The 19446-nt window shown below is 53.7% G+C and overlaps 6 protein-coding genes across 6 annotated transcripts; 3 read left to right on the forward strand and 3 right to left on the reverse strand.

Moving 5' to 3' along the window:
- Positions 1–969: 969 nt before the first annotated feature.
- Positions 970–3062, forward strand: CDEST_12403 (uncharacterized protein). The gene is made up of 4 exons (XM_062928559.1): positions 970–1350; positions 1664–1880; positions 1934–2022; positions 2128–3062. Exons 2-4 carry the CDS (start codon positions 1775–1777, stop codon positions 2524–2526), a joined length of 594 nt encoding a protein of 197 aa, XP_062784610.1. The 5' UTR covers positions 970–1350; positions 1664–1774; the 3' UTR covers positions 2527–3062.
- A 705-nt stretch (positions 3063–3767) lies between these two features.
- On the reverse strand, positions 3768–4448 carry CDEST_12404 (uncharacterized protein). Its single transcript, XM_062928560.1, has one exon. It carries the CDS (start codon positions 4442–4444, stop codon positions 4151–4153), a length of 294 nt encoding a protein of 97 aa, XP_062784611.1. The 5' UTR covers positions 4445–4448; the 3' UTR covers positions 3768–4150.
- Positions 4449–4915: 467 nt separating this feature from the next.
- Positions 4916–7438, forward strand: CDEST_12405 (Putative CDP-alcohol phosphatidyltransferase). Its single transcript, XM_062928561.1, has 4 exons — positions 4916–5305; positions 5503–5612; positions 5753–5878; positions 5957–7438. Exons 1-4 carry the CDS (start codon positions 5284–5286, stop codon positions 6998–7000), a joined length of 1302 nt encoding a protein of 433 aa, XP_062784612.1. The 5' UTR covers positions 4916–5283; the 3' UTR covers positions 7001–7438.
- Positions 7439–7759: 321 nt separating this feature from the next.
- CDEST_12406 (Putative F-box domain-containing protein) lies at positions 7760–8833 on the reverse strand (the record flags this gene model as incomplete). The annotated part of the gene is made up of 2 exons (XM_062928562.1): positions 7760–8232; positions 8353–8833. 2 exons carry the CDS (start codon positions 8831–8833, stop codon positions 7760–7762), a joined length of 954 nt encoding a protein of 317 aa, XP_062784613.1.
- Positions 8834–9489: 656 nt separating this feature from the next.
- CDEST_12407 (Putative P-loop containing nucleoside triphosphate hydrolase) lies at positions 9490–11087 on the reverse strand (the record flags this gene model as incomplete). The annotated part of the gene is made up of 6 exons (XM_062928563.1): positions 9490–9736; positions 9861–10162; positions 10304–10441; positions 10666–10760; positions 10819–10900; positions 11076–11087. 6 exons carry the CDS (start codon positions 11085–11087, stop codon positions 9490–9492), a joined length of 876 nt encoding a protein of 291 aa, XP_062784614.1.
- A 2825-nt stretch (positions 11088–13912) lies between these two features.
- CDEST_12408 (Putative AAA+ ATPase domain, CDR ABC transporter, ABC-2 type transporter, transmembrane) lies at positions 13913–19099 on the forward strand. The gene is made up of 4 exons (XM_062928564.1): positions 13913–14093; positions 14156–16238; positions 16289–16448; positions 16511–19099. The coding sequence occupies exons 2-4, from the start codon at positions 14236–14238 to the stop codon at positions 18872–18874; spliced, it is 4527 nt and encodes a 1508-aa protein (XP_062784615.1). The 5' UTR covers positions 13913–14093; positions 14156–14235; the 3' UTR covers positions 18875–19099.
- The last annotated feature ends 347 nt before the right edge of the window (positions 19100–19446 follow it).

The following is a 19446-nucleotide window of genomic DNA, read 5'->3' on the forward strand; positions in this document are numbered from 1 at the left end:
TGCATTCGGCCCACTCACTGAACCCTTCCCATCCTAAAATACTAAGCCTCAAACCCCACCAGAAAAACAACACCAATAAGCTTAGGGGGGTTACCACCGCAGTCACCTTACAAACACACCTTGTTATGCACACATGCGGGTACAAACCACCTCGTCCAACCCGGAAAACATTCCCAACCTTGCCACGGTTCTCACATGGGCTTCAGGCCCCATGATCACAGGGCCCCTCGACTCCTGGCTTGCCTGATATTGAGTGATACAGGACTCTAAAGTCTGGCTGGGTAGGGTACTGGAGGTAACACGGTTTCCGACTATTCAGCAGGTCAATAGCAAGGTGAGGGCGACAAGACACAGGCAGACGTGCCTCAGACATCCCCCTCACGTTATCTGCACATCTTCGTGGCTGCCGATCAGAGCGGTCACCGACAACAAAGTTACGACTTTCTAGATTCTTGAGGTCTTCACATTTGGCCCCCGAGTCTTCTCAGTCCCCGGACTGCATGGAATGGCTTGGTACGAGGTGCATCTCCTCTCTGCGATCCATCCAGCCTGGAGGGGTTCATCCTGTGATTGGCAGGGTGGGTGAACAGACCCCCCGGCGAACACGCCCCCGGCCCTGAACCACACCAGCAGAAAATACGCCGGGTGGCTGGCGTGGGGACGTGCTAAACCCAATTCTGCCCGTTTCCTCTCTGGCTCTCCCATTTTTGCGCGAGGAGTCGAGTGTTGATAACAAAACACCCCATGTCGCTTCCACCCATGAAAATACCGTGAGCCGGTGGCGCTTGTGGTCCAGGGACCCCGGGCCTCCTTTATTTTGGACCTCGAGAGGAGAGGAGAAACAGAGAGAGAAAGAGAGAGGATAGGACCTTTTTGCTACTAGATCCGCTTGGCATAGGTGTTCCGGCTCCTCTCCACGGGCCTTCGCTCTCACACGGAGGCACACCACCACGCTGTTACCGCGACGGACCGAGTTCCTGATACATATGAAATGAACCCCGTCGGCTTCTCTGACTATTCCATTCAGTTCCTTTTCTTCCCTTCTTCTTCTTCTTCTCCTCCTCCCTTCACCATCTCCCCACCAAAACCCCTGGCTTGTCCCGTCTGTCGTTACACAGCTTAGCTCTTGTCGACCCATCTCGTATCTCTCTGCACATATATCCGCCGTTTAGCGTCCTCTCCCCCTTTTGCTGCTGCTGCTCTCCTTCGTTGAAGCATCATCACGACAAGAACATCACAATAGTGTTCCCACGCCCGCAATCACTGACCGTACATCCTCGGAGGAAGAGCCGCCAGTCCGTTTCGTCAACATCAGGCCTCCTCACCGAATCGTCGACCACTTTTTAGCACGTGAGTCGAGCTGCCCCATCCCCCGCCTTACTTTCATTCCTCAAGAGCCTTGCTCGTTGTCCTGGCCACCCGCTTCCTCCGTACGAGCCGTGTGTGTCCGCTCAAATAGCTGTTGAAGCCCCAGTGGATCCCCCACCCTTCTTTGGCTCGAGCTTGTGCAATGGCTTGGGAGAATGAGAGTTTAGGAATGCAGCCAGAAACGGCTGGTAAATACACACAAACGGGTTCGCTGACCAGGAAACGCAAGCCAGACCGGTCGGTAGCAGTAAATCTTCGGAAGGGTTTTTTTTTTCTAAACTTCTCCTTCTAAGAGCCTGGCCGTCCAAAACAAAACAAAAAAACTGTCACCCGGACACACCTCGAACCATCAACATCTTCTGGAAAAGGCTTCGATCCCAGCCCGTATACATAAACAAACGTCGAAATGCCTTCGTTCAAGAGTACCCTCTTCGCTGTGGTTGCGGCCTTCGTCGCTACCGCCCAGACCGACTACGTTATCGACCCTTCTAGTGTCCGTCTGTCCGTAAGGCGTAAGTTCTGAGAACCCAATCTCGTGGAGGCGTTTGCTAACTCGGCGCTGCAGAGGGCTGGTGTCAAGACCAGAAGGCCTCGTGCCCCGTCATCTGCCGAGAGATCTCGAACAAGCCCGTCCAGGTCAATGAATGCGATCCCGTGAGTAGCCTTTCTCCCCTCACATCTTGCCATGAAGGAGAAAAATGAGAACAGGAGAACGCGACGAGGGAATGTTAAACTGACTCGACTCTTATCCCCCACCAGCAAGCCCTTACCTACGGCTGCATATGCGGCAACGGCCAGCAGCCCAACATGTCCGAGTACTCTGTGACACTGCCGTACCACGTCTGCCAAGAGTACGGCAATCAGTGCGTTGCCAACTGCGGCCTCGGCTCCAACACGTGCTCCAACGACTGCCGCGTCAACAACCCGTGCGGCGCCCAGAACCCTACGCGCGTTAACACGACGTCGAGCGCCGGCGCTGACGCGACGGCCTCTGCTACGGCCACCGAGTCCGCCAACGCCGTCTTCACCGGTATCGCTGGCGAGAACGGCAGCTCGGGCTCTGGCTCCAGCGCCGCCGCGACCCTGGAAATGGGTCGCAGCGCCGGATTGGCCGTCATTGTTGGTAGCGTGCTCGGTGCCGTCGCGTTTCTGCTTTAGGTAAACGGTCAACAACCGGCCGGCTTGACGGAAGGAGTCGGCGGGAGGCAGAAGAGAAACAAGAGAAAGAAAGAGAAGGAGAGGAGGGAGGCTCATGGGAGAGGTGTGGGGGTTTTTGTCGTGTGTCTCCCGCCTCGTCCACTCTTTTATACCCTCTTGCACAAAGCTTTTTTCTATTTACCACATGCTCGGCGTTACACGGGCGCGGGATCGAAATGACGGGCGGCAGGGGGGGTCCGTTCGGCATGACGCAAAACAAATTAATGTCTTTTAATACTCCTACTTCTTTTCCAGGCAGAACACGGCATCAACAGGAAAAGACGGGCCGAGGATGAGGGTAATGGGTGAAATGTTATTAGGTTTTATAGCGTTTTTGGCGAGTCGTCTGCAGGAATAATGTCGACGAAGAGTCGGACTAGAAGAATGAAATCAGAAGCAAAATGGAGGTTCCACGGTAGATGAAAATGAAGAAAAAGGAATCAGTGTCTCGTGCCAACGCCCCTACTACTTAGCGTTCAGGACCCCTCACGTCTTCCGGTGTTGGAAAGGCTCGGGAGGGAGAGGGAGGGCGTCATCTGGCGGGCAAGCGAGTCACGAGCCACGAGACCATCTGCTCTGTTCGATCCTGCCGAGGAACGGTCCCGTGACGTTGGGGACGTTCTTGTACTAGGCCGGCGTAGTACCCCGACAGCGCGGCGTCCGGCAGACGGCGAGGCTGGGAGGGGACTGGAGTAAGGACAGGAAAGTGTCGATACATCGCGGGCACCAATAAGAGTCTTAGTGTAAACTGTGAGTGAGGCCTCGTATGCTGGTACCGACTATGCATACATAGTATGCAGTGCCATCGACGTGTACGACTGGGGGAGACGCAAGACACGGAGCTGGATAGGTGGCCATGTTCGGATAGGCGCCGTTCGGACGCTCGGAGCGATGGTGGCACACACGCTAGATGAGATGCTGCCATAGGTACCTGGCGTGCCGGGGTGGGGTCACGGGGAGGTGGGCGGGGTGAGCGGCAGGCCAGGCCCCAGGCCCGGGTCCCGATCTCGACGGCTCACATGCCAGTCAACCCACTGTTCGGGACGCATCAACCAGATCTTTGGTTTACCCCTCGATGTGCTTATGTGATGCCCTGCGAGCTCCTATGGGGGTAGGAAGTATCGACCATTAGACGATCAGGATCTGGATCTCGCTCGAGATCGGCCGGTATGCGATGTTGTTCGTGTGGGGACGATGAGGGAGGTGAGCTCGGTGTATTTGGCCAGGCGTCCCGCTGCTATCTTGACCGACCTGTCAACGCAGCCCCTCCTACTGCAGCATTCGGCTTCGAGGTGTATCTAGTCTTACAGACAGCACCGGAGGCTGGATTTTAGGGTCTCTGTTTCTCTTCCCTTTCCTTCCTTCTGTCCCTTTTCCTCTCACATGTCAATCACTCATCGTCAATGCGCAGCCGTCGAGACGAGTGATCAGTACTTCCACTACCTTAGACGAAGATGCAGGCTTGAGCACGTTGCAGTTGGAGGCGGCGTTAGGGCGGCCCAGCGTCCCCGACCCAGTCCAATGATGTTGGACGGGAAGCGCGTCGAAAAGGCGGTAAAAGCGATGGAGGAGGGGGGTTCCTTGACTAACCTTTGTCTGTCTCAGGCTTCCTCAGAAGAGCCAGCGCAGCGGATGGGAAAATGGATGAGGAGCTTGGGACGTTTGGGAGAGCCGGCGCTTGTTCTAACAGGTTTGATGGGTCAATAGTAGGTTCGAGAGTTCGAGAGTTTGGTTTTTGTTCATTTTGTTGAACGCCGAGAGCAACATCCCACATGGGACGGTTGCCCTTTGACCATCCATGTGATTTTTGCGGCAGGGTAGCCTGGTAGTGAAGGGATGGAAACCGGGGGAATGATGGATGACGATCTGGCAGACACATGTAGCTGATGTGATGCTCTTGTGTACATTTTCAGGAGCAGACGAGTAGGTGAGTAGGTCATACCTACCTGGGTAGTATTCGCAGGTCGTGTCACAACTGAAGCATCACGAGGTAGGTACCTACCTGCGTCGTTGGGTACGTACTCCCCATCGGCCGCGGTGAAGGTGGGCTGACGCACGTCGACGGCCGCGTACCTACGGCACCGAGAGCCTCCCCTCCTGCGTCCTGCCCCTCCGCCCCGGCCGCCGCGGCGCTGCCCCAGGCTCCTGGACCCCCCAGCATCTGCCTTGATTTGCTCCCGAAACAGGAAGCTTGTGCCTGCGTCGCCTGTTATTTGCTGGCTGTTCGCAAAACCACCGCGAGACAGAAGCCGGATAGCTTGTAGAGCCCCACTTTATATGCCTGACCCCGGCCATTTCTCACCCCTAAAAAAGAAGAGAATGAAAAAAGAATTTAAAAAAAATAAGGAAACCCGACGGACGGCGCACGCGGCCGATTATGATGCGAACTCAATAAGTTGCAGCTTCGATCCCCAAGGCCGGCTTTCTTTTCCCTTTCCCACGCTCTCCCACTCCCACTCTAGTATTGCACACTTACGGCTCCTCTTGCAACCTTCCGTCTCTTTAATAGGGCCATTGATCCCCTCCCCTCCCCTCCCATCAACCCCCCTTCTGCCTACTCCCACTCCAAACCCCCACCGCCGTTGACCCAAAACAACAATAACGCTTTGTTGCTTCAGGCACTTTTCCCAACCCTACCCTCAACTCTTCCCCCCCCACCATCGCCGTCAATCCAGACATAAGTGTCTTTTGTGTCTCTCTGACGCAATAGTTCAAAACATGGGCGCCGCGACGTCAGAAAGTGAGCACTGAACCCTCCTCCTCCTCCAGTATCTTCGTCCCAGAGAAAAAAGCCCAGACACCTGGATGGCCTTGGCGTTGGCGTCGCGAACGCGCGCCCGCCGCGACTAATGGACCTGCATCGAGAGCTTCAGTCCTCTCGGAGCTATGGTGGACCCTTGCCGATGGATGAACGACAGCTAACGGCCCATTGATCAGAGTCGGCATCTGCCGAATGCATCTCGGACGATGCCCTCATCCACCTCAAGTCCTACAAGTACTCGGCCGTCGACAAGTCGCCCATCTCCAACTACATCCTCCGACCCTACGTGCGTAGCCCCTCCGACGATCCTCATCCTCCTCCTTCTCCTCTTCCCACTCCTCAACCTGCCCCGCGCCCGTCCGAGCGGTCTCGAGCTCAGTTCAGCGCTTTCATTTGCGACACCCCTACTAACCGTCCTCTCCGCAGTGGAATGCCGCTGTTGAGCTCTTGCCGCTATGGCTGGCCCCGAATATGGTCACCCTGTTAGGCTTCTTCTTCATCCTCGGAAACATCGGCCTTCTAGTCGTCTTCATGCCTGACTTGGTCGGACCGGTACGTTGGAGACGCTGCTTCTCGGGCGAGATGCGCGACCACCATTCTCCGAGGGCTGTTTTGCTTATGCTGTTTTAGGGCCCGTCGTGGCTATACTTCAGCTTCGCCTTCGGCCTGTTCATGTACCAGACCATGGATAACCTCGACGGCAAGCAGGCGCGACGCACCGGCACTTCGAGCGGCCTCGGCGAGCTCTTCGACCACGGCATCGACTCGCTCAACTGCACACTGGCCAGCCTTCTCGAGACCGCCGCCATGGGTCTCGGCACCTCCAAGTCTGGCGTCTTCACCGCCCTCGTGCCCTGCCTGCCTATGTTCTTTTCGACCTGGGAGACGTACCACACCCACACCCTGTACCTGGGCAGGATCAACGGTCCTACCGAGGGCATCCTGATCGCCTGCAGCTTCATGGTCGTCTCGGGCATCTACGGCCCCGGCATCTGGACCGAGCCCATCATCAACATCCTTGGCGACAAGGCCGAGCAGCATCTCTTTGGCTTCCACTACCTGCTAGGCGACTACTCCATCCGTGACATCTGGATCGCCATGATTGTCTTCTCGCTCTTCGCTACTCACATCCCCTTCTGCGTCCTTCACGTCATCCAGGCCCGTCGCGCCCGCGGCGAGCCCGTTGCACCCGTCTTCCTCGAGTGGACGCCCATGACGGTCTACACCCTCGCTATCGGCGCCTGGGTGTACTCGCCGTACTCGGCCATCCGTAGCGACAACCACCTCGTCCTCTTCTGTTTCATCATGGCCTTTGTCTTTGGCCGCCTGACCACCAAGATGATCCTCGCCCATCTGACGAAGCAGCCTTTCCCCTACTGGACCGTCATGCTTGTGCCCCTCGTCGGCGGTGCTGTGTTTGCCAACCTCCCGCACCTGGGTTTCCCTGTTGTCAGCGCCCAGAACGAGCTGTACTACCTGTACGGCTACCTCGTCTTCTCCGCTGTTGTGTACTTCCGCTGGGCGTACTTGGTCATTACCAGCATCTGCAACTTCCTTGGCATTAACGCTCTCACCATTCCTAAGGAGAAGCAGCTAGCAAACAAGCAGGCACTTGCTGCGGCCAAGGCACCGCCTCTGACCAACGGCCTCCTGAACGGAATGAAGAAGGACTAGACGCGTAGTCTGTCGAAGCCAAGTCTCTCCGTCTGGACTCTTGGCTGACAGAGGGGACCACAGCACACAACATTATAAAGGACTGGCTGGGTGTTGGGATCGGGCCGGGATAAACATTTCAAAGAATCGTCGCACGAATTTCTCAAGTGGAATGAACTATAGCAAGCACCGCTTTGGCTTTGGAGAGGAAATTGGTTGCGCTTTTATTTTTCTTGCATGGATATCGGCGTTGCTGGAGGCTGATCCCACTTTCAACATGGCATGCACTTGAAACTGGCGCTTTTTTTATGTCTCCGTCTATGCTTCAGGCGAGCAAAGCCAATCCATGGGTTATGCGGGCACGGCTGGATTGAGTTGCACTTGCTCTACTACCACTACTAGTCGGAGGGACGAAAGCAGTCCTCTACATAATATTCACATTCAACTGCTTTACTTTTACGATATATCAGAGTGGACTGGTGTGATTGTGACCAAGGCTTGGCAAGGGAAGCATCATAGCCAAAGGTCCAGAATGCCGAATCAACAGAGAAGAACGGGCATCGTCTCGAAGAAGTCACCACCAAAGAGGGTACGAACCGGCCGATTGTGATGCTCTAATCGCTTATTGCCAACGGACAACAAGGTCTCTTCCATCCAGGCGCAGGTCATGGCAATATATGTTCCTTCTAATACTACTGTGCCTATTCTCTTGATAGTGTGGGTATCAACCACCTCCGCTGTACTGTTTTGGCATCGCTCTAAAAACGCTCTGCGCGTTTCTTACTCCTCTTCCTTCAAGTCCCTGAAATACAGCTCCCGAACACTGCCAGGGACGTGGCGTATTGCTAGCTTATCCAAGTTGAGAAGCCAATGCGAGGGGGACTCGCAGTGCGTCATCCACATGTAGTACCTCACGAGCTCGTACGATCCGAAATCATACCAAGCCGTGACGGTACACTCGTCGACCGAGGCCACGACACTGTAGTCCGTGGGGCAGTAGTTGCAATGTCCGGAGACCTCCCGCCCGAGATTGCGGAGCGCCCGCTCGAACTCGTCTCTGACGTACTCGGGGTTGCAGAACCGATCCGCAAGAAACGGGATCATACCGTGGCCACCGGCCGAAACAAGTATCGCGTGCGGGCAGACGTTGACTGCCGCGACCGAGGTCCAGATCGGGACATACGTCTTCTTGCGGAGGAGGAACCTGTCACCGACTATCCTTGGCGACGCCTCGTGCCACAAGTCTGTAGGATCTGGAGAGGACGAGTAATGGTACGGCGCTGTGAGCCGGCTGAGGTGCCCCTAATTCGCTCCCGTCCGCGCCAGCTTCAGCGCGAGCTCGACGTGGCCCGGCTGGATCAGGTACTCCTCACCCTCCGGCCAAGTCCAGTCAGTTCGTATCTCGCAGGTCTGCGACTGCCCAAAGCGTGGCGCCAGAGAGATATTGGGAATTCGGTGCAGCCGGCAGCAGCGCTCGCAGGCCCAGTGGTCCGGCCTGGTGTAGGCGAGGCCGATGTAGAAAGGGAGTTGCTCTCGGTACGGGAGACAGGGGATGATGGTCTTCCAGTCTCTGTGCGTCAGCTGTCGTAGGGCCCGGCAGGTCTGCGAGAGGTGAAACTCAGCCGCGAGGTCGAGGTGGTCGATGATGACGTGAAGTAGGTCGGCTGGGAGTTCAAGGAGTTTTGGTGATGCAGACGACAGTGGTATTGCTTTCACATTTCGTGATCTATGTAGTCCGGAGCGTGGTTTTCGGAAGGACACCAGATATATCGAGAGGATTGTTAAGGGATGCAGAAGCGCCGCCAGAAAAAAGATCCAGACCATCTTTTGGTCTCTGATAGAGGCGGATTCCATGGGCGGTGTTGGTTCTGCGCGGCGATTAGCAATCTAAAAAATCTCATTTTGCTACTAGGAGCTTACAAGATAGCCTCGAAGAAGAATGTCTAGAGCAACAAATCTTATGCTGAATGTTGGAGAGGCTGTCAGCGAAAACAAAAAGCGAAGCGTGCTGTAAGTAGGTTGAGGTTATTCCTAGCCTTCCCAAAGGGAAAGGGGGCTGCGCGGGATGACCTTGACTTTGAATAGCTTTGTCCAAGACAGACAGGCAAGAACTTCAAGCAAGTTATTGCCCACTTAGGTAACTGCATATCCAAATACGGGCACCCCTGGTTAAGGTTCCAGTAGTTAGGAAATACCAAAACTTACGCACCTTCTGTTTTTCCCTCATTGAACTGATTGCTCGTAGAGGTCGCACTTCACTTCAACAATCCATCGTAAAAGTCTCTAGCAATGAGAAGAGGGGGGGGGGAGGGAGAGGGGGGTGAAATGCTCCCTTCACTATTGCTATCAAATGACAAAGCACGTTGATGGCTCGTATGGCCGACACTCATATAGAAAACTCGATGCATCTGGATCAAAATAGGCTAATTCTGGTATGCACCAATCTTCAAAGCCACAGGTTTCTCTCTCTCGTGCCATTCTTTCAGACGTTGGTGATGGCCACAACTCACTCAATCGAGACGGAGAGGCGAATTCTCAGATAAGTTTCTGTTCAGCCTGTGTAGCTCGGAAAACTTGCCCTCGTCAAAAATCAAGAAATATGGCTCGCCAGATTCCAAAAGCTCCCCATCACCAATCAACGCAACTCTGTTGTTAAGAGCTACGTGCGCTGGTAGGTGCATAACAGCCAGCACCGTGCAGCCGCCGAACTCCGTGTCGACAATGCTCTGCGTGAGCGATTCTGCATCGATACCCAGGCTATAAGGCGTCAGAGGAAACACGAATGGGTTAAAACTCACCTACTCATTGCATCGTCCAATACCATGGCCCGGTACAAGCAGAGAAGCTGCTTCTGACCAGCCGACCAGGTGTTTGCATCTACCTCCTGATCCAAGTCGCCTTGGTTTCGGACGATATTACAACAGCCAATTTTTCCAGAGCCCAAGATATATCTGCGTCGTCCAAGCACGCGCCGAGAGAATCGATGTCGAAATGAACGTTGCCGGGCATCAGAAAGAAGTATTGAGATACAAACTTGAAACGGGAACGGAGCTCAGCTGGCACCAGTGTTGACACGTCTATGCCATCTAACTCGATTTTTCCCTCTCTTTCTTCCATCATTTGCAGCAAATTGAGAATGAGTGAGATCTTGCCACTGCCCGAACAAGCACGTATGGCAACGTGCTAGCCAGTACCGACGGTCAGGGAGATCCTTCTGAGCACCGGATCCGAGCCCGGGATTTCCGAACAGTCAGCAGAATATTACAGATCGAGAGCCCCAATGAACGGGGTGGTAGAGTGGCGGATTCATCTGTACGACATTACCGCGTTGGTAAACGCCAATGCCCCGTCTGGCGGCAACCTCATGGGCAGCGGCATCTTGCTAGCAATCGCTTCAGTCTCAGTCTCCGTCACAGAGCGCCGGACCCTTATGACCGCCCCTAAGCTGGACTTAAGCTTGGTCTACGTCTGAATCAGATAGGCCAGGAGGCTCAGAACCGACAGTAGGAGCTATGAGTATCAAAATATTGGCCGCAACTGATACTGAAGTCTGAAGCGGCCGAGATCGAACACGTAGGGTTAGAAGCACGACCTGTAAGGCGAGCAATGCTGCCAAGATCGCTGGACATAAGTCACTAGTTTTACAAATTAGCCACTAGCTAATGACTTCTGAAGAAGAGACGTACCAGTTTTCCATGTAGAACTTTGGATTTGACAGAGTGGAGCGGAGGTAGTCGAACAAGAGACGCATTCCGTGATGGCACGAGTGGTAGAACAGAACCTATGGCAAAAATGCAAAAACAACTCCTCGGAGTACAAGGTGAAATCGAATGACTGACAGTTCGGGTTGACTCTCCCCAAAAGCCCGATTGCTGGAGGGAGTTGTGTAAGGCATATGGTCTTACAGTTGATGACGCCAAGCTAAAGTCGTCAGAGCATCGCAAAGACGTTAAATAAAGACAGAAGTCAGTGCTAGACCTGAATCGATCGATTTCAGTGGTCAATCGAGATCAACGTTTAGGGAGCGTGACGGGTTGGGAGGCAGATGAGATTGCAGGTCCCAAGGGTTGTGTCTTATCAGTCAGAAGAAACGTACGCCGAACGACATTCGAAATAAATTTCGAGAATGCTCTGCAGTCAACATAGTGGTAATGGATATGAGAATTAAAAAACCCATCTTTGGAAGGGCCTAGAACTCGGTTCAGCATAAAAACGATGATGAACTGACGGTTGCCTCCAAATTCTTACATGTGTACTGAACAACTCGACCGGGGCTGAAGCTGTTTTCTTGCTGCAAGCAAATTTCTAGTCATTTGTAGTTTGAAAGACAATTGAAGCTAGAAGATATTCCGGAGTAAAGTGTGCTTCTGAGCTGAACAATGGATCTCTACTGATTTCCCGCACGCGAGCGGGAACTAAATGCAGACACAGAGATAAAGGATGTTGCTCAGTCGGGACATCGTAAAATACGGCATTTACAGTCAACCAAAGTCTCGTCAGAAAATTCAACACATTTGGGGACGTATTGGCTATCGATCCGCTGCTCCAAGACAGCTTTGATAACAAGGGTCCGTAAATGGTTTACTTACACAAGCAACCTATGTTTTTTAAGGGGAAGATTTGTGTACTGTACATGTAACCTAATCTCTGCATGCATTACTATTCTAAGGGTGAAAATCAATCGTAAGCTAAGTACTGAATGGATATTGCTAAAGACTAGTAGTAAATGGGACCAAGGTTTATTTGAGGTATGCGAATGTTGGAGTCAAGAAATTAAGGGGAAGTAGACATGCTTATTATCGAATCAGGCTTCGCCTACTATCAGTTAATTTCAAAAACTGTAGTATAGATGTAAGAATAATCCAACAACTGGTTACTACGCAAGGCTTGTCTCATTATGATGCATGGCAGCGCCACGTGATCACAAGCAGCATTTCTACTCCCACTGAAGACGATGAGCTCCTGAGCTAGAGGGCGAGGGATGAAAACTTGAGCTGTTTCAAGTTAGGAATTCGTGCTAGATCGTCCTTGTTTGAACTAATTGCTTTCGCCATGCAAAAAGGCCCCGAAAACGGTTCTACAACGTCTCTTCTTCTCTCCTGTCTTGCAGTTGGTCAACGAGCAGCTCGACATGCAAAGTGAGCATGGAGGTTGATGTCCCTACTTCCCTCTGATAGCTCCTCTCTTCTTTTCCTTCTCTTTTCGACCGAAATGAGATCCGAAAGATAAACCCTTGTTGTCAGAGAGGGGTTCATCTGCAGACAGAACGGGCCTTCATGAGCGGGTCTGTCGTATACTTGTCCCGATGCCCTGGGAGTTCGGTCTCTTTTTCACGAGCTAGCGTTGCATGCCGCGCCGGAAGCCGCTCGGTCGAAGAGATTAGCGATGGCGCTCTCTTTTCGGCGGCAGGAATGCCGTCGTAATCCCCGTGGCGTATCATGTCCAGAACTTGCTACTCCTTCGGGTGCTAGGAAGTACCCGAAAGGGCCAAGGATGATGAGCAGCGGGACCCTGCTGTCTCCTGAGTCTTGATAACACCATCGGATGCCAGCGTCCAGGGTGAACTGGAGACAGTAGATTCTAGAAGCACTAGATGGGACAGAAGGCCCAATCGAAGCTCGTTCCAGTAGTGAAGGCGCCGCTTCGGCTTTTTCGTCAGCAGGAACCTCTTTTCCTACGCTCTCTGATTTGCCGCCACGGCAGATGAAGCCATTGCCTCCCTCGGAATTAGGAGCTGATACATCCGTTAGCTTGTGGTATTGGCGCATCCACTTCGTTGCGTGAAAAATGCAGACAAGCAAATCGAAGGGGCTGCGGCGCAAACGTCATATCCGATCAAACGGGACCACCCCTGGAATGGACATTCAACTGTCGTGACCGTCCCCGAACAAGAACGACCGGAGGCTCCACATATGCAGCGTCCGTAGCGGCATTGCGGATTACAAATGGAGCATGGCGCTGGCAGCGGTCTTGAAAACGGACCCCGAGAGTCGCACATGACCCAGCCTGAGTCTGACCCAGCCGCTGCGGTATGACACACATACGACTTGGCAAATGGCTGTCTCTTCTTACAGCCAATGCTGCGCAGGTACACGTGGTACAAAGGCCATTTATGCTCAATCTCAGTAACCTGTGACAAGGACCCTATAAGCGAGTGAATGTATACATGGACAGGGCGAAAGAAACGAAGGGTTAAAAGGGTTCTTGGGGGCCCTCAGCTGTACTGACGTACCGGATATAGTCGTTGCTTCTGTGCAAAGTCAAGGCTTTTGCTTCTAACCTGTAGTTGTAGTTATGTAAGGTAAACTTAGTCATGTAAGTGGTTCACTAGGTGAATATTACCATAAACCTAGCTTTCATGAAAAAGCTGGGGAAATAAGGTGCGGCACGCAGTCGAGACGTCCAGAAAATAAAGACTAAACGAACTGCTGGTCTTTTTTTTTTTTTCTAGCTTTTTTTTGCTGGACATTGGCTGGCTTTAGAGGGTGGGAAGTCTGGACTTCAAGGAAATGTTACGGGGTCGACGGTGTCCGCTCGGAGCACATCAACTTTCCGAGAGCCCGCAGACTGGGACTGCCCCCACATACACACCTTTCCGACCCCTAGACATCGTTGTGGGCCTTAACGTGATGATCGTCGCCAAGGTAGTCGCCGCCATGGACCCACAATACCACCGGAGGCACTTACACGCTGGCTGCAGGCAAAGGACAAGATGCAAGAATTCGATTCCCCGACGGCAGGCCAGGTTCAGCCTTCGTGTCACTACGTCAACTTGTCGAAGCTGGACATATTTGGCGCACGGATGACCCGGGGCTCTGGGTTGAATATGAGGGTTCGGATTCGAGATGGACCCCTTGCGTATTATGGGTCGTGGACATACGGGGAGCAGCACACTCCGTACGTCTCTTGATAAGTCTAGATCAGCTCTTATTTACATGGGACGTTTCAGAGCTTCAACCATTGTCTCTTAAAACCGTCTCTTGTTTAATTCACGGATCTTGGAGACAGGGATATCATTGTTCTTCTACTTATTATTCTTCTCTCCTGCCTCTGACCGAGTTTGTTGGCACGGTTGCTCCGACAAACTGAGCGAAGAACTGGTTGGTGCTGATCGGTAAGCTGCTTCCAACGGAGTGTTGGATAGATCGAGAACTGATCTTGTGTCTTCAAATACAGGATAGCAAGACTTACTTGCAACCGCTCCATCAGCCAGCCGTCCCTGATATTCTCGTCACACATTCTCATCGCCCGACGACATGTCTGTGCCGTTCAACGCAGACGCGACATCTCGCGGCACCGGCCCTGGTCGATCTCCTTCTGGTAGCCAAAAGACTTTTGTGGACCACGACGCCATTTTTACCCAGAACGAAGAAGCGCTACCGACTTCGAAGGCCATGGACGGTAACTCTGTGTATGGCAAAGATGCCGATGCTTTCGCATCGACGTCCGATGAAGATGGAAACGACACCGAGCTGGAGCGCCGCCAGTCTATCGTACAGGAACTAGCTCGAGAGTACACCCGACACTCCGCCGTCAATGTCGACGGGGACAACATGGCTTTGTTCGGCAGCGACGACCCCGACTCGCCCCTCAACCCCAACGGAAAGAAATTCAGCGCCCGGAAGTGGGCCAAGACCCTCGCCAACATCACGAACGAGCACGGATCTGGATACAGAACAGCCGGCTTCACGTACCAGAACCTGAACGTCTTCGGATACGGCAAGGAGACGGACTACCAGAAGGATATTGCGAACGTGTGGCTTGAGATCCCTGGTCTCGCCCGCAAACTTACCTCGAAAACCGGAGGCCAGCGCCGCATCGACATTCTCCGGGACTTCAACGGTGTGGTCGAAGCAGGAGAGATGCTCGTCGTCCTTGGGCCTCCTGGATCTGGCTGCTCTACCTTCCTCAAGACGATTGCGGGCGAGATGAACGGTATCTACACCGATGACCGTGCCTACTTTAACTACCAGGGCCTCTCTGCAAAGGAACTACACAAGCACCACGCGGGAGACGCCATTTACACCGCCGAAGTGGACGTCCACTACCCTCAGCTTTCCGTGGGAGACACCCTCACGTTTGCTTCCAGGGCTCGTTGTCCTCGAGTCCTTCCTCCCGGCATCTCCTCTAGCCAGTACTGTGACCACCTCCGCGACGTTGTCATGGCCATGTACGGCATCAGCCATACGGTCAATACACGTGTGGGCAACGAGTACATCCGCGGTGTGTCCGGAGGAGAACGCAAGCGCGTGACCATTGCCGAGGCAACGTTGTCGAACGCTCCTTTGCAGTGCTGGGATAACTCAACCAGAGGTCTTGACTCGGCCAATGCCGTCGAGTTCTGCAAGACTCTGCGTTTGCAGTCGGAACTGTTCGGCCAGACCTGTGCCGTCTCGATTTACCAGGCGCCCCAGAGCGCGTATGATCTGTTCGATAAGGTACTCGTTCTGTATGAGGGACGACAGATCTTCTTCGGTCGCACAACGGAAGCGAGGCAGTACTTTATCAATCTCGGATTCGAATGCCCGCCCCGCCAGACAACACCCGACTTCCTCACCTCGATGACGGCACCATCCGAACGTGTCGTTCGCCCTGGATGGGAGTCCCGCGTCCCCAGAACCCCTGACGACTTTGCTGCTTGCTGGAACGCCAGCCAGGAAAACCAGGCCTTGAAGGAGCAAATTGAGCAATACAAAGCCGCCCACCCCCTCGATGGACCGGACGCCGAGGTCTTTAGGAACCAGAAGCAGTCGGTGCAGGCAAAGAACCAACGCCTCAAGTCCCCCTTCATTCTCTCCTACGGCCAGCAAGTCAAGCTGTGCCTTTGGCGTGGCTTCAAGCTCCTCAAGGGCGATCCCAGTCTGACGTTGTTTTCGCTCATCGCCAACTCGTGTACGGCTCTGATCATGTCGTCTTTGTTCTACAATCTTCCGGAAACCACCTCTTCTTTCTACAGTCGGTCTGCGGTCCTCTTCGTCGCCATCCTCGCCAACGCTTTCTCCAGCGCCCTCGAGATTCTCACCCAGTACTCCCAGAGACCCATTGTCGAGAAGCAGAGACGCTATGCATTCTATCACGCATCGGCCGAAGCTTTCTCCTCTGTGTTGGTGGACATGCCATACAAGATCGCAAACACCATCTGTTACGACTTGATCCTCTACTTTATGACCAACCTGAACAGACAGCCTGGCAACTTCTTCTTCTTCCTGCTAACTACCTTCCTAATGGTTCTCGCCATGTCAGGAGTATTCAGATCAATGTAAGTCGGAGCCTCTTCTATCAGAACTGACGGTTGCTAACGCCAAGTAGCGCCTCGTTGTCTCGCTCGTTGTCGCAGGCCATGGTACCCGCTTCCATTTTGATTCTCGCCCTGGTTATCTTCACTGGTTTCGTCATCCCCGTTGACTACATGCTGGGTTGGTGCCGGTGGATCAACTATCTCGATCCCGTTGCTTATGGTTTCGAAGCGGTGAGTTGGCACGTCTAAGGCGTATCTCGAAACGACAGACTAATTCCTGGCTGTACCTTTAGCTCATGGTGAACGAGTTCCACAACCGCGAATTCGAGTGCGGCGCCTTCGTTCCCAGCCCTGGACTCGCCGGCTATGAGAACATCAGCTTGGACAACAGAGCCTGTTCCACGGTCGGCGCTGTTCCCGGCAGGTCTACTGTCAGCGGAGACGCGTACATCAACTCCCAGTACAAGTACTTCAACTCTCACAAGTGGCGCAACATCGGCATCCTCATCGCCTTCACCATCGCCCTCCACACTGTCTACTTCTTGGCCACAGAATACATCTCGGCCAAGAAGTCCAAGGGAGAGGTCCTCGTCTTCCGCAGAGGCGTTTCCGCTCCTTCCAAAGTCAAGGACGACCCTGAAGCTTCTGTGTCCGGGCCCGCCGCCATTGTTGAAAAGGGCGGCCAGGGCGCTTCAGCCAACGAGGGTGCGATTCAAGGCTCCACAAGCGTTTTCCACTGGGGCAAGGTGTGCTATGAGGTCAAGATCAAGACGGAGACCAGAAGGATCCTGGACGAGGTGGATGGTTGGGTGAAGCCGGGCACATTGACAGCCCTGATGGGCGTTTCTGGCGCCGGAAAGACGACTTTGCTCGACTGCCTCGCAGACCGTGTCTCCATGGGCGTGATCACCGGAGAAATGCTCGTTGACGGCAAGATACGCGACGAATCCTTCCAGCGCAAAACCGGCTATGTCCAGCAGCAGGATCTTCACCTTGAGACGAGTACTGTTCGAGAGGCGTTGGAGTTTAGCGCACTGCTGCGCCAACCCGCCACCACGCCCAAGGCAGAAAAGCTCGCATATGTGGACGAAGTCATCAAGCTTTTGGACATGCAGGAATACGCCGACGCCGTTGTAGGTGTGCTTGGTGAGGGCCTGAACGTTGAGCAGCGAAAGCGTCTCACGATTGGTGTCGAACTGGCTGCGAAGCCGCCCCTGCTGCTCTTCGTCGACGAACCTACCTCCGGCTTGGATTCCCAAACGTCATGGGCCATCCTGGACCTGCTTGAAAAGCTCTCAAAGGCAGGCCAGTCGATCTTGTGCACCATCCACCAACCGTCTGCCATGCTGTTCCAACGCTTCGACCGCCTATTGTTCCTGGCCAAGGGTGGCAGAACCGTGTACTTTGGCGATATTGGCGAAAACTCTCACACCCTCACCTCCTATTTCGAACGGAACGGTGCCCCCAAGTGTCCTCCTGGTGAGAACCCGGCCGAATGGATGCTCAGCGCGATTGGTGCGGCGCCCGGTTCGACGACCGAGGTTGACTGGCACCAGGCGTGGAAGTCGAGCCCCGAGTACCAAGCCGTCCAGGACGAGCTCCAGCGGCTCAAGTCCCAGGGCACCGCCAACGAGAAGATCTCGGCCGAGGACAAGGAGCTGGCACATCGCGAGTTCGCCGCTCCTCTTTGGGATCAGTTCCTCATCGTTACCCGCCGTGTCTTCCAGCAATACTGGCGCACGCCCTCGTACCTCTACTCCAAGTTCATCCTTTGTTGTTCCGTCGCCCTATTCATCGGTCTCGTCTTCCTCAACGCCCCCCTCAGTATCCAGGGCTTGCAGAATCAGATGTTTGCCATCTTCAACATCCTGACCATCTTCGGCCAACTGGTGCAGCAGCAGATGCCGCACTTCGTCACTCAACGCTCTCTCTACGAAGTTCGCGAACGTCCCTCCAAGACGTACAGCTGGAAGGTGTTCATGCTGTCGCAAATCGTCACCGAGATCCCTTGGAACTCCCTCATGTCGTTGTTCATGTTCATCTGCGTCTACTACCCCGTCGGTCTGTACGAGAACGGCGACCCCAGCCAGAAGAGCGAGCGCGCCGGCTTGATGTGGCTTCTGTTCTGGCAGTTCCTTGTCTTCACGTGTACTTTTGCCCACGCCTGCATCGCCATTACGGACACCGCCGAGGCGGGCGGCAACCTGGCCAACGTCCTGTTTATGATGTGTCTGCTGTTCTGCGGTGTCTTGGCCAGCCCCGAGACCATGCCAGGCTTCTGGATCTTCATGTATAGGGTGTCGCCATTCACGTACCTCGTATCGGCAATCTTGTCGACAGGTCTGGCCAATTCACAGGTGACGTGCTCCTCGAACGAGTACATCCACTTCAATCCGCCGGCCAACGAGACATGCGAAGACTACATGAGCAACTACATCGGTGCCATGGGAGGTTATCTCGAGGACCCCACCGCCCGGACCGACTGCAGCTTCTGCTCCATCGAAAATACAAACGCCTTCCTCACCTCCATTAGCTCCAACTTTGACAACAGGTGGCGCGATTTCGGCATCGGCATGGTGTACATTATCGTTAACATTTTTGCCGCTCTGGGTCTTTACTGGTTGCTGCGCATGCCCAAGGGCAGGAAGAAGGCTTAAAGGGGCTCCCCAAAGAGCACCACTTTGCTTTGGAGCCGAGTTTCGGCAGAGCAAAACCCTGTCTCGAGACACTTTTCTTTCACTAATCAGATTATTTAAACAATCTTATTACATAGGGGATAATGGGCATCATAGAGTTTTGTTGTTTTTGCAAGGTTGGGGATTCATATAAGTAGAGCTCTCGCAATACCTTTTTGGAGTGTCAAATCAACCAGTCAGATGCATGACAGCGTTCTCCCCCGTTGCATCGTGAGACGAGTGAACCTGCGTTCCAGAAGGGGATGTGCGTCAGCCAGCTGACATTCAAATCCATTGGCAGATCAAGAGGTCACTGTTCTACAAATTGTTAAAGGTTCCGCAACCGCATGTGCCTGGATAAACACTGATCAAGCAGGAAGAGAGAACACTGATGGCAACAAACCAACCCCTAACCAAGCTGCCCCCCAATACCACCATGTAAGAGATGACTTAAATAAGCAAGAAGGATAGTAAGCTCTAGGACATTATCTAATTGCAGATATCATCTGGATCCAGCCACCTTCGCCTTAGAGGTACAATGTATGGTGATGTCA

Source organism: Colletotrichum destructivum, chromosome 8 (assembly GCF_034447905.1).
Source record: "Colletotrichum destructivum chromosome 8, complete sequence".
In the NCBI taxonomy this organism is placed as follows: Eukaryota; Fungi; Ascomycota; class Sordariomycetes; order Glomerellales; family Glomerellaceae; genus Colletotrichum; species Colletotrichum destructivum.

What these genes read in the sequence shown, in the direction of transcription:
- CDEST_12405 (XM_062928561.1), top strand. Translation starts at nt 5,284, where the DNA reads ATGGGCGCCGCGACGTCAGAAA. An exon ending in GGGCGCCGCGACGTCAGAAA is followed by an intron (nt 5,306 to 5,502) that starts GTGAGCACTGAA and finishes CCCATTGATCAG; the next exon opens with AGTCGGCATCTGCCGAATGC. An exon ending in TGCCTGACTTGGTCGGACCG is followed by an intron (nt 5,879 to 5,956) that starts GTACGTTGGAGA and finishes ATGCTGTTTTAG; the next exon opens with GGCCCGTCGTGGCTATACTT.
- CDEST_12404 (XM_062928560.1), bottom strand. Translation starts at nt 4,444, where the DNA reads ATGTGTCTGCCAGATCGTCATCCATCATTCCCCCGGTTTCCATCCCTT.
- CDEST_12403 (XM_062928559.1), top strand. Translation starts at nt 1,775, where the DNA reads ATGCCTTCGTTCAAGAGTACCCTCTTCGCTGTGGTTGCGGCCTTCGTC. An exon ending in TGTCCGTCTGTCCGTAAGGC is followed by an intron (nt 1,881 to 1,933) that starts GTAAGTTCTGAG and finishes TCGGCGCTGCAG; the next exon opens with AGGGCTGGTGTCAAGACCAG. An exon ending in AGGTCAATGAATGCGATCCC is followed by an intron (nt 2,023 to 2,127) that starts GTGAGTAGCCTT and finishes ATCCCCCACCAG; the next exon opens with CAAGCCCTTACCTACGGCTG.
- CDEST_12408 (XM_062928564.1), top strand. Translation starts at nt 14,236, where the DNA reads ATGTCTGTGCCGTTCAACGCAGACGCGACATCTCGCGGCACCGGCCCT. An exon ending in TCAGGAGTATTCAGATCAAT is followed by an intron (nt 16,239 to 16,288) that starts GTAAGTCGGAGC and finishes AACGCCAAGTAG; the next exon opens with CGCCTCGTTGTCTCGCTCGT. An exon ending in TTGCTTATGGTTTCGAAGCG is followed by an intron (nt 16,449 to 16,510) that starts GTGAGTTGGCAC and finishes CTGTACCTTTAG; the next exon opens with CTCATGGTGAACGAGTTCCA.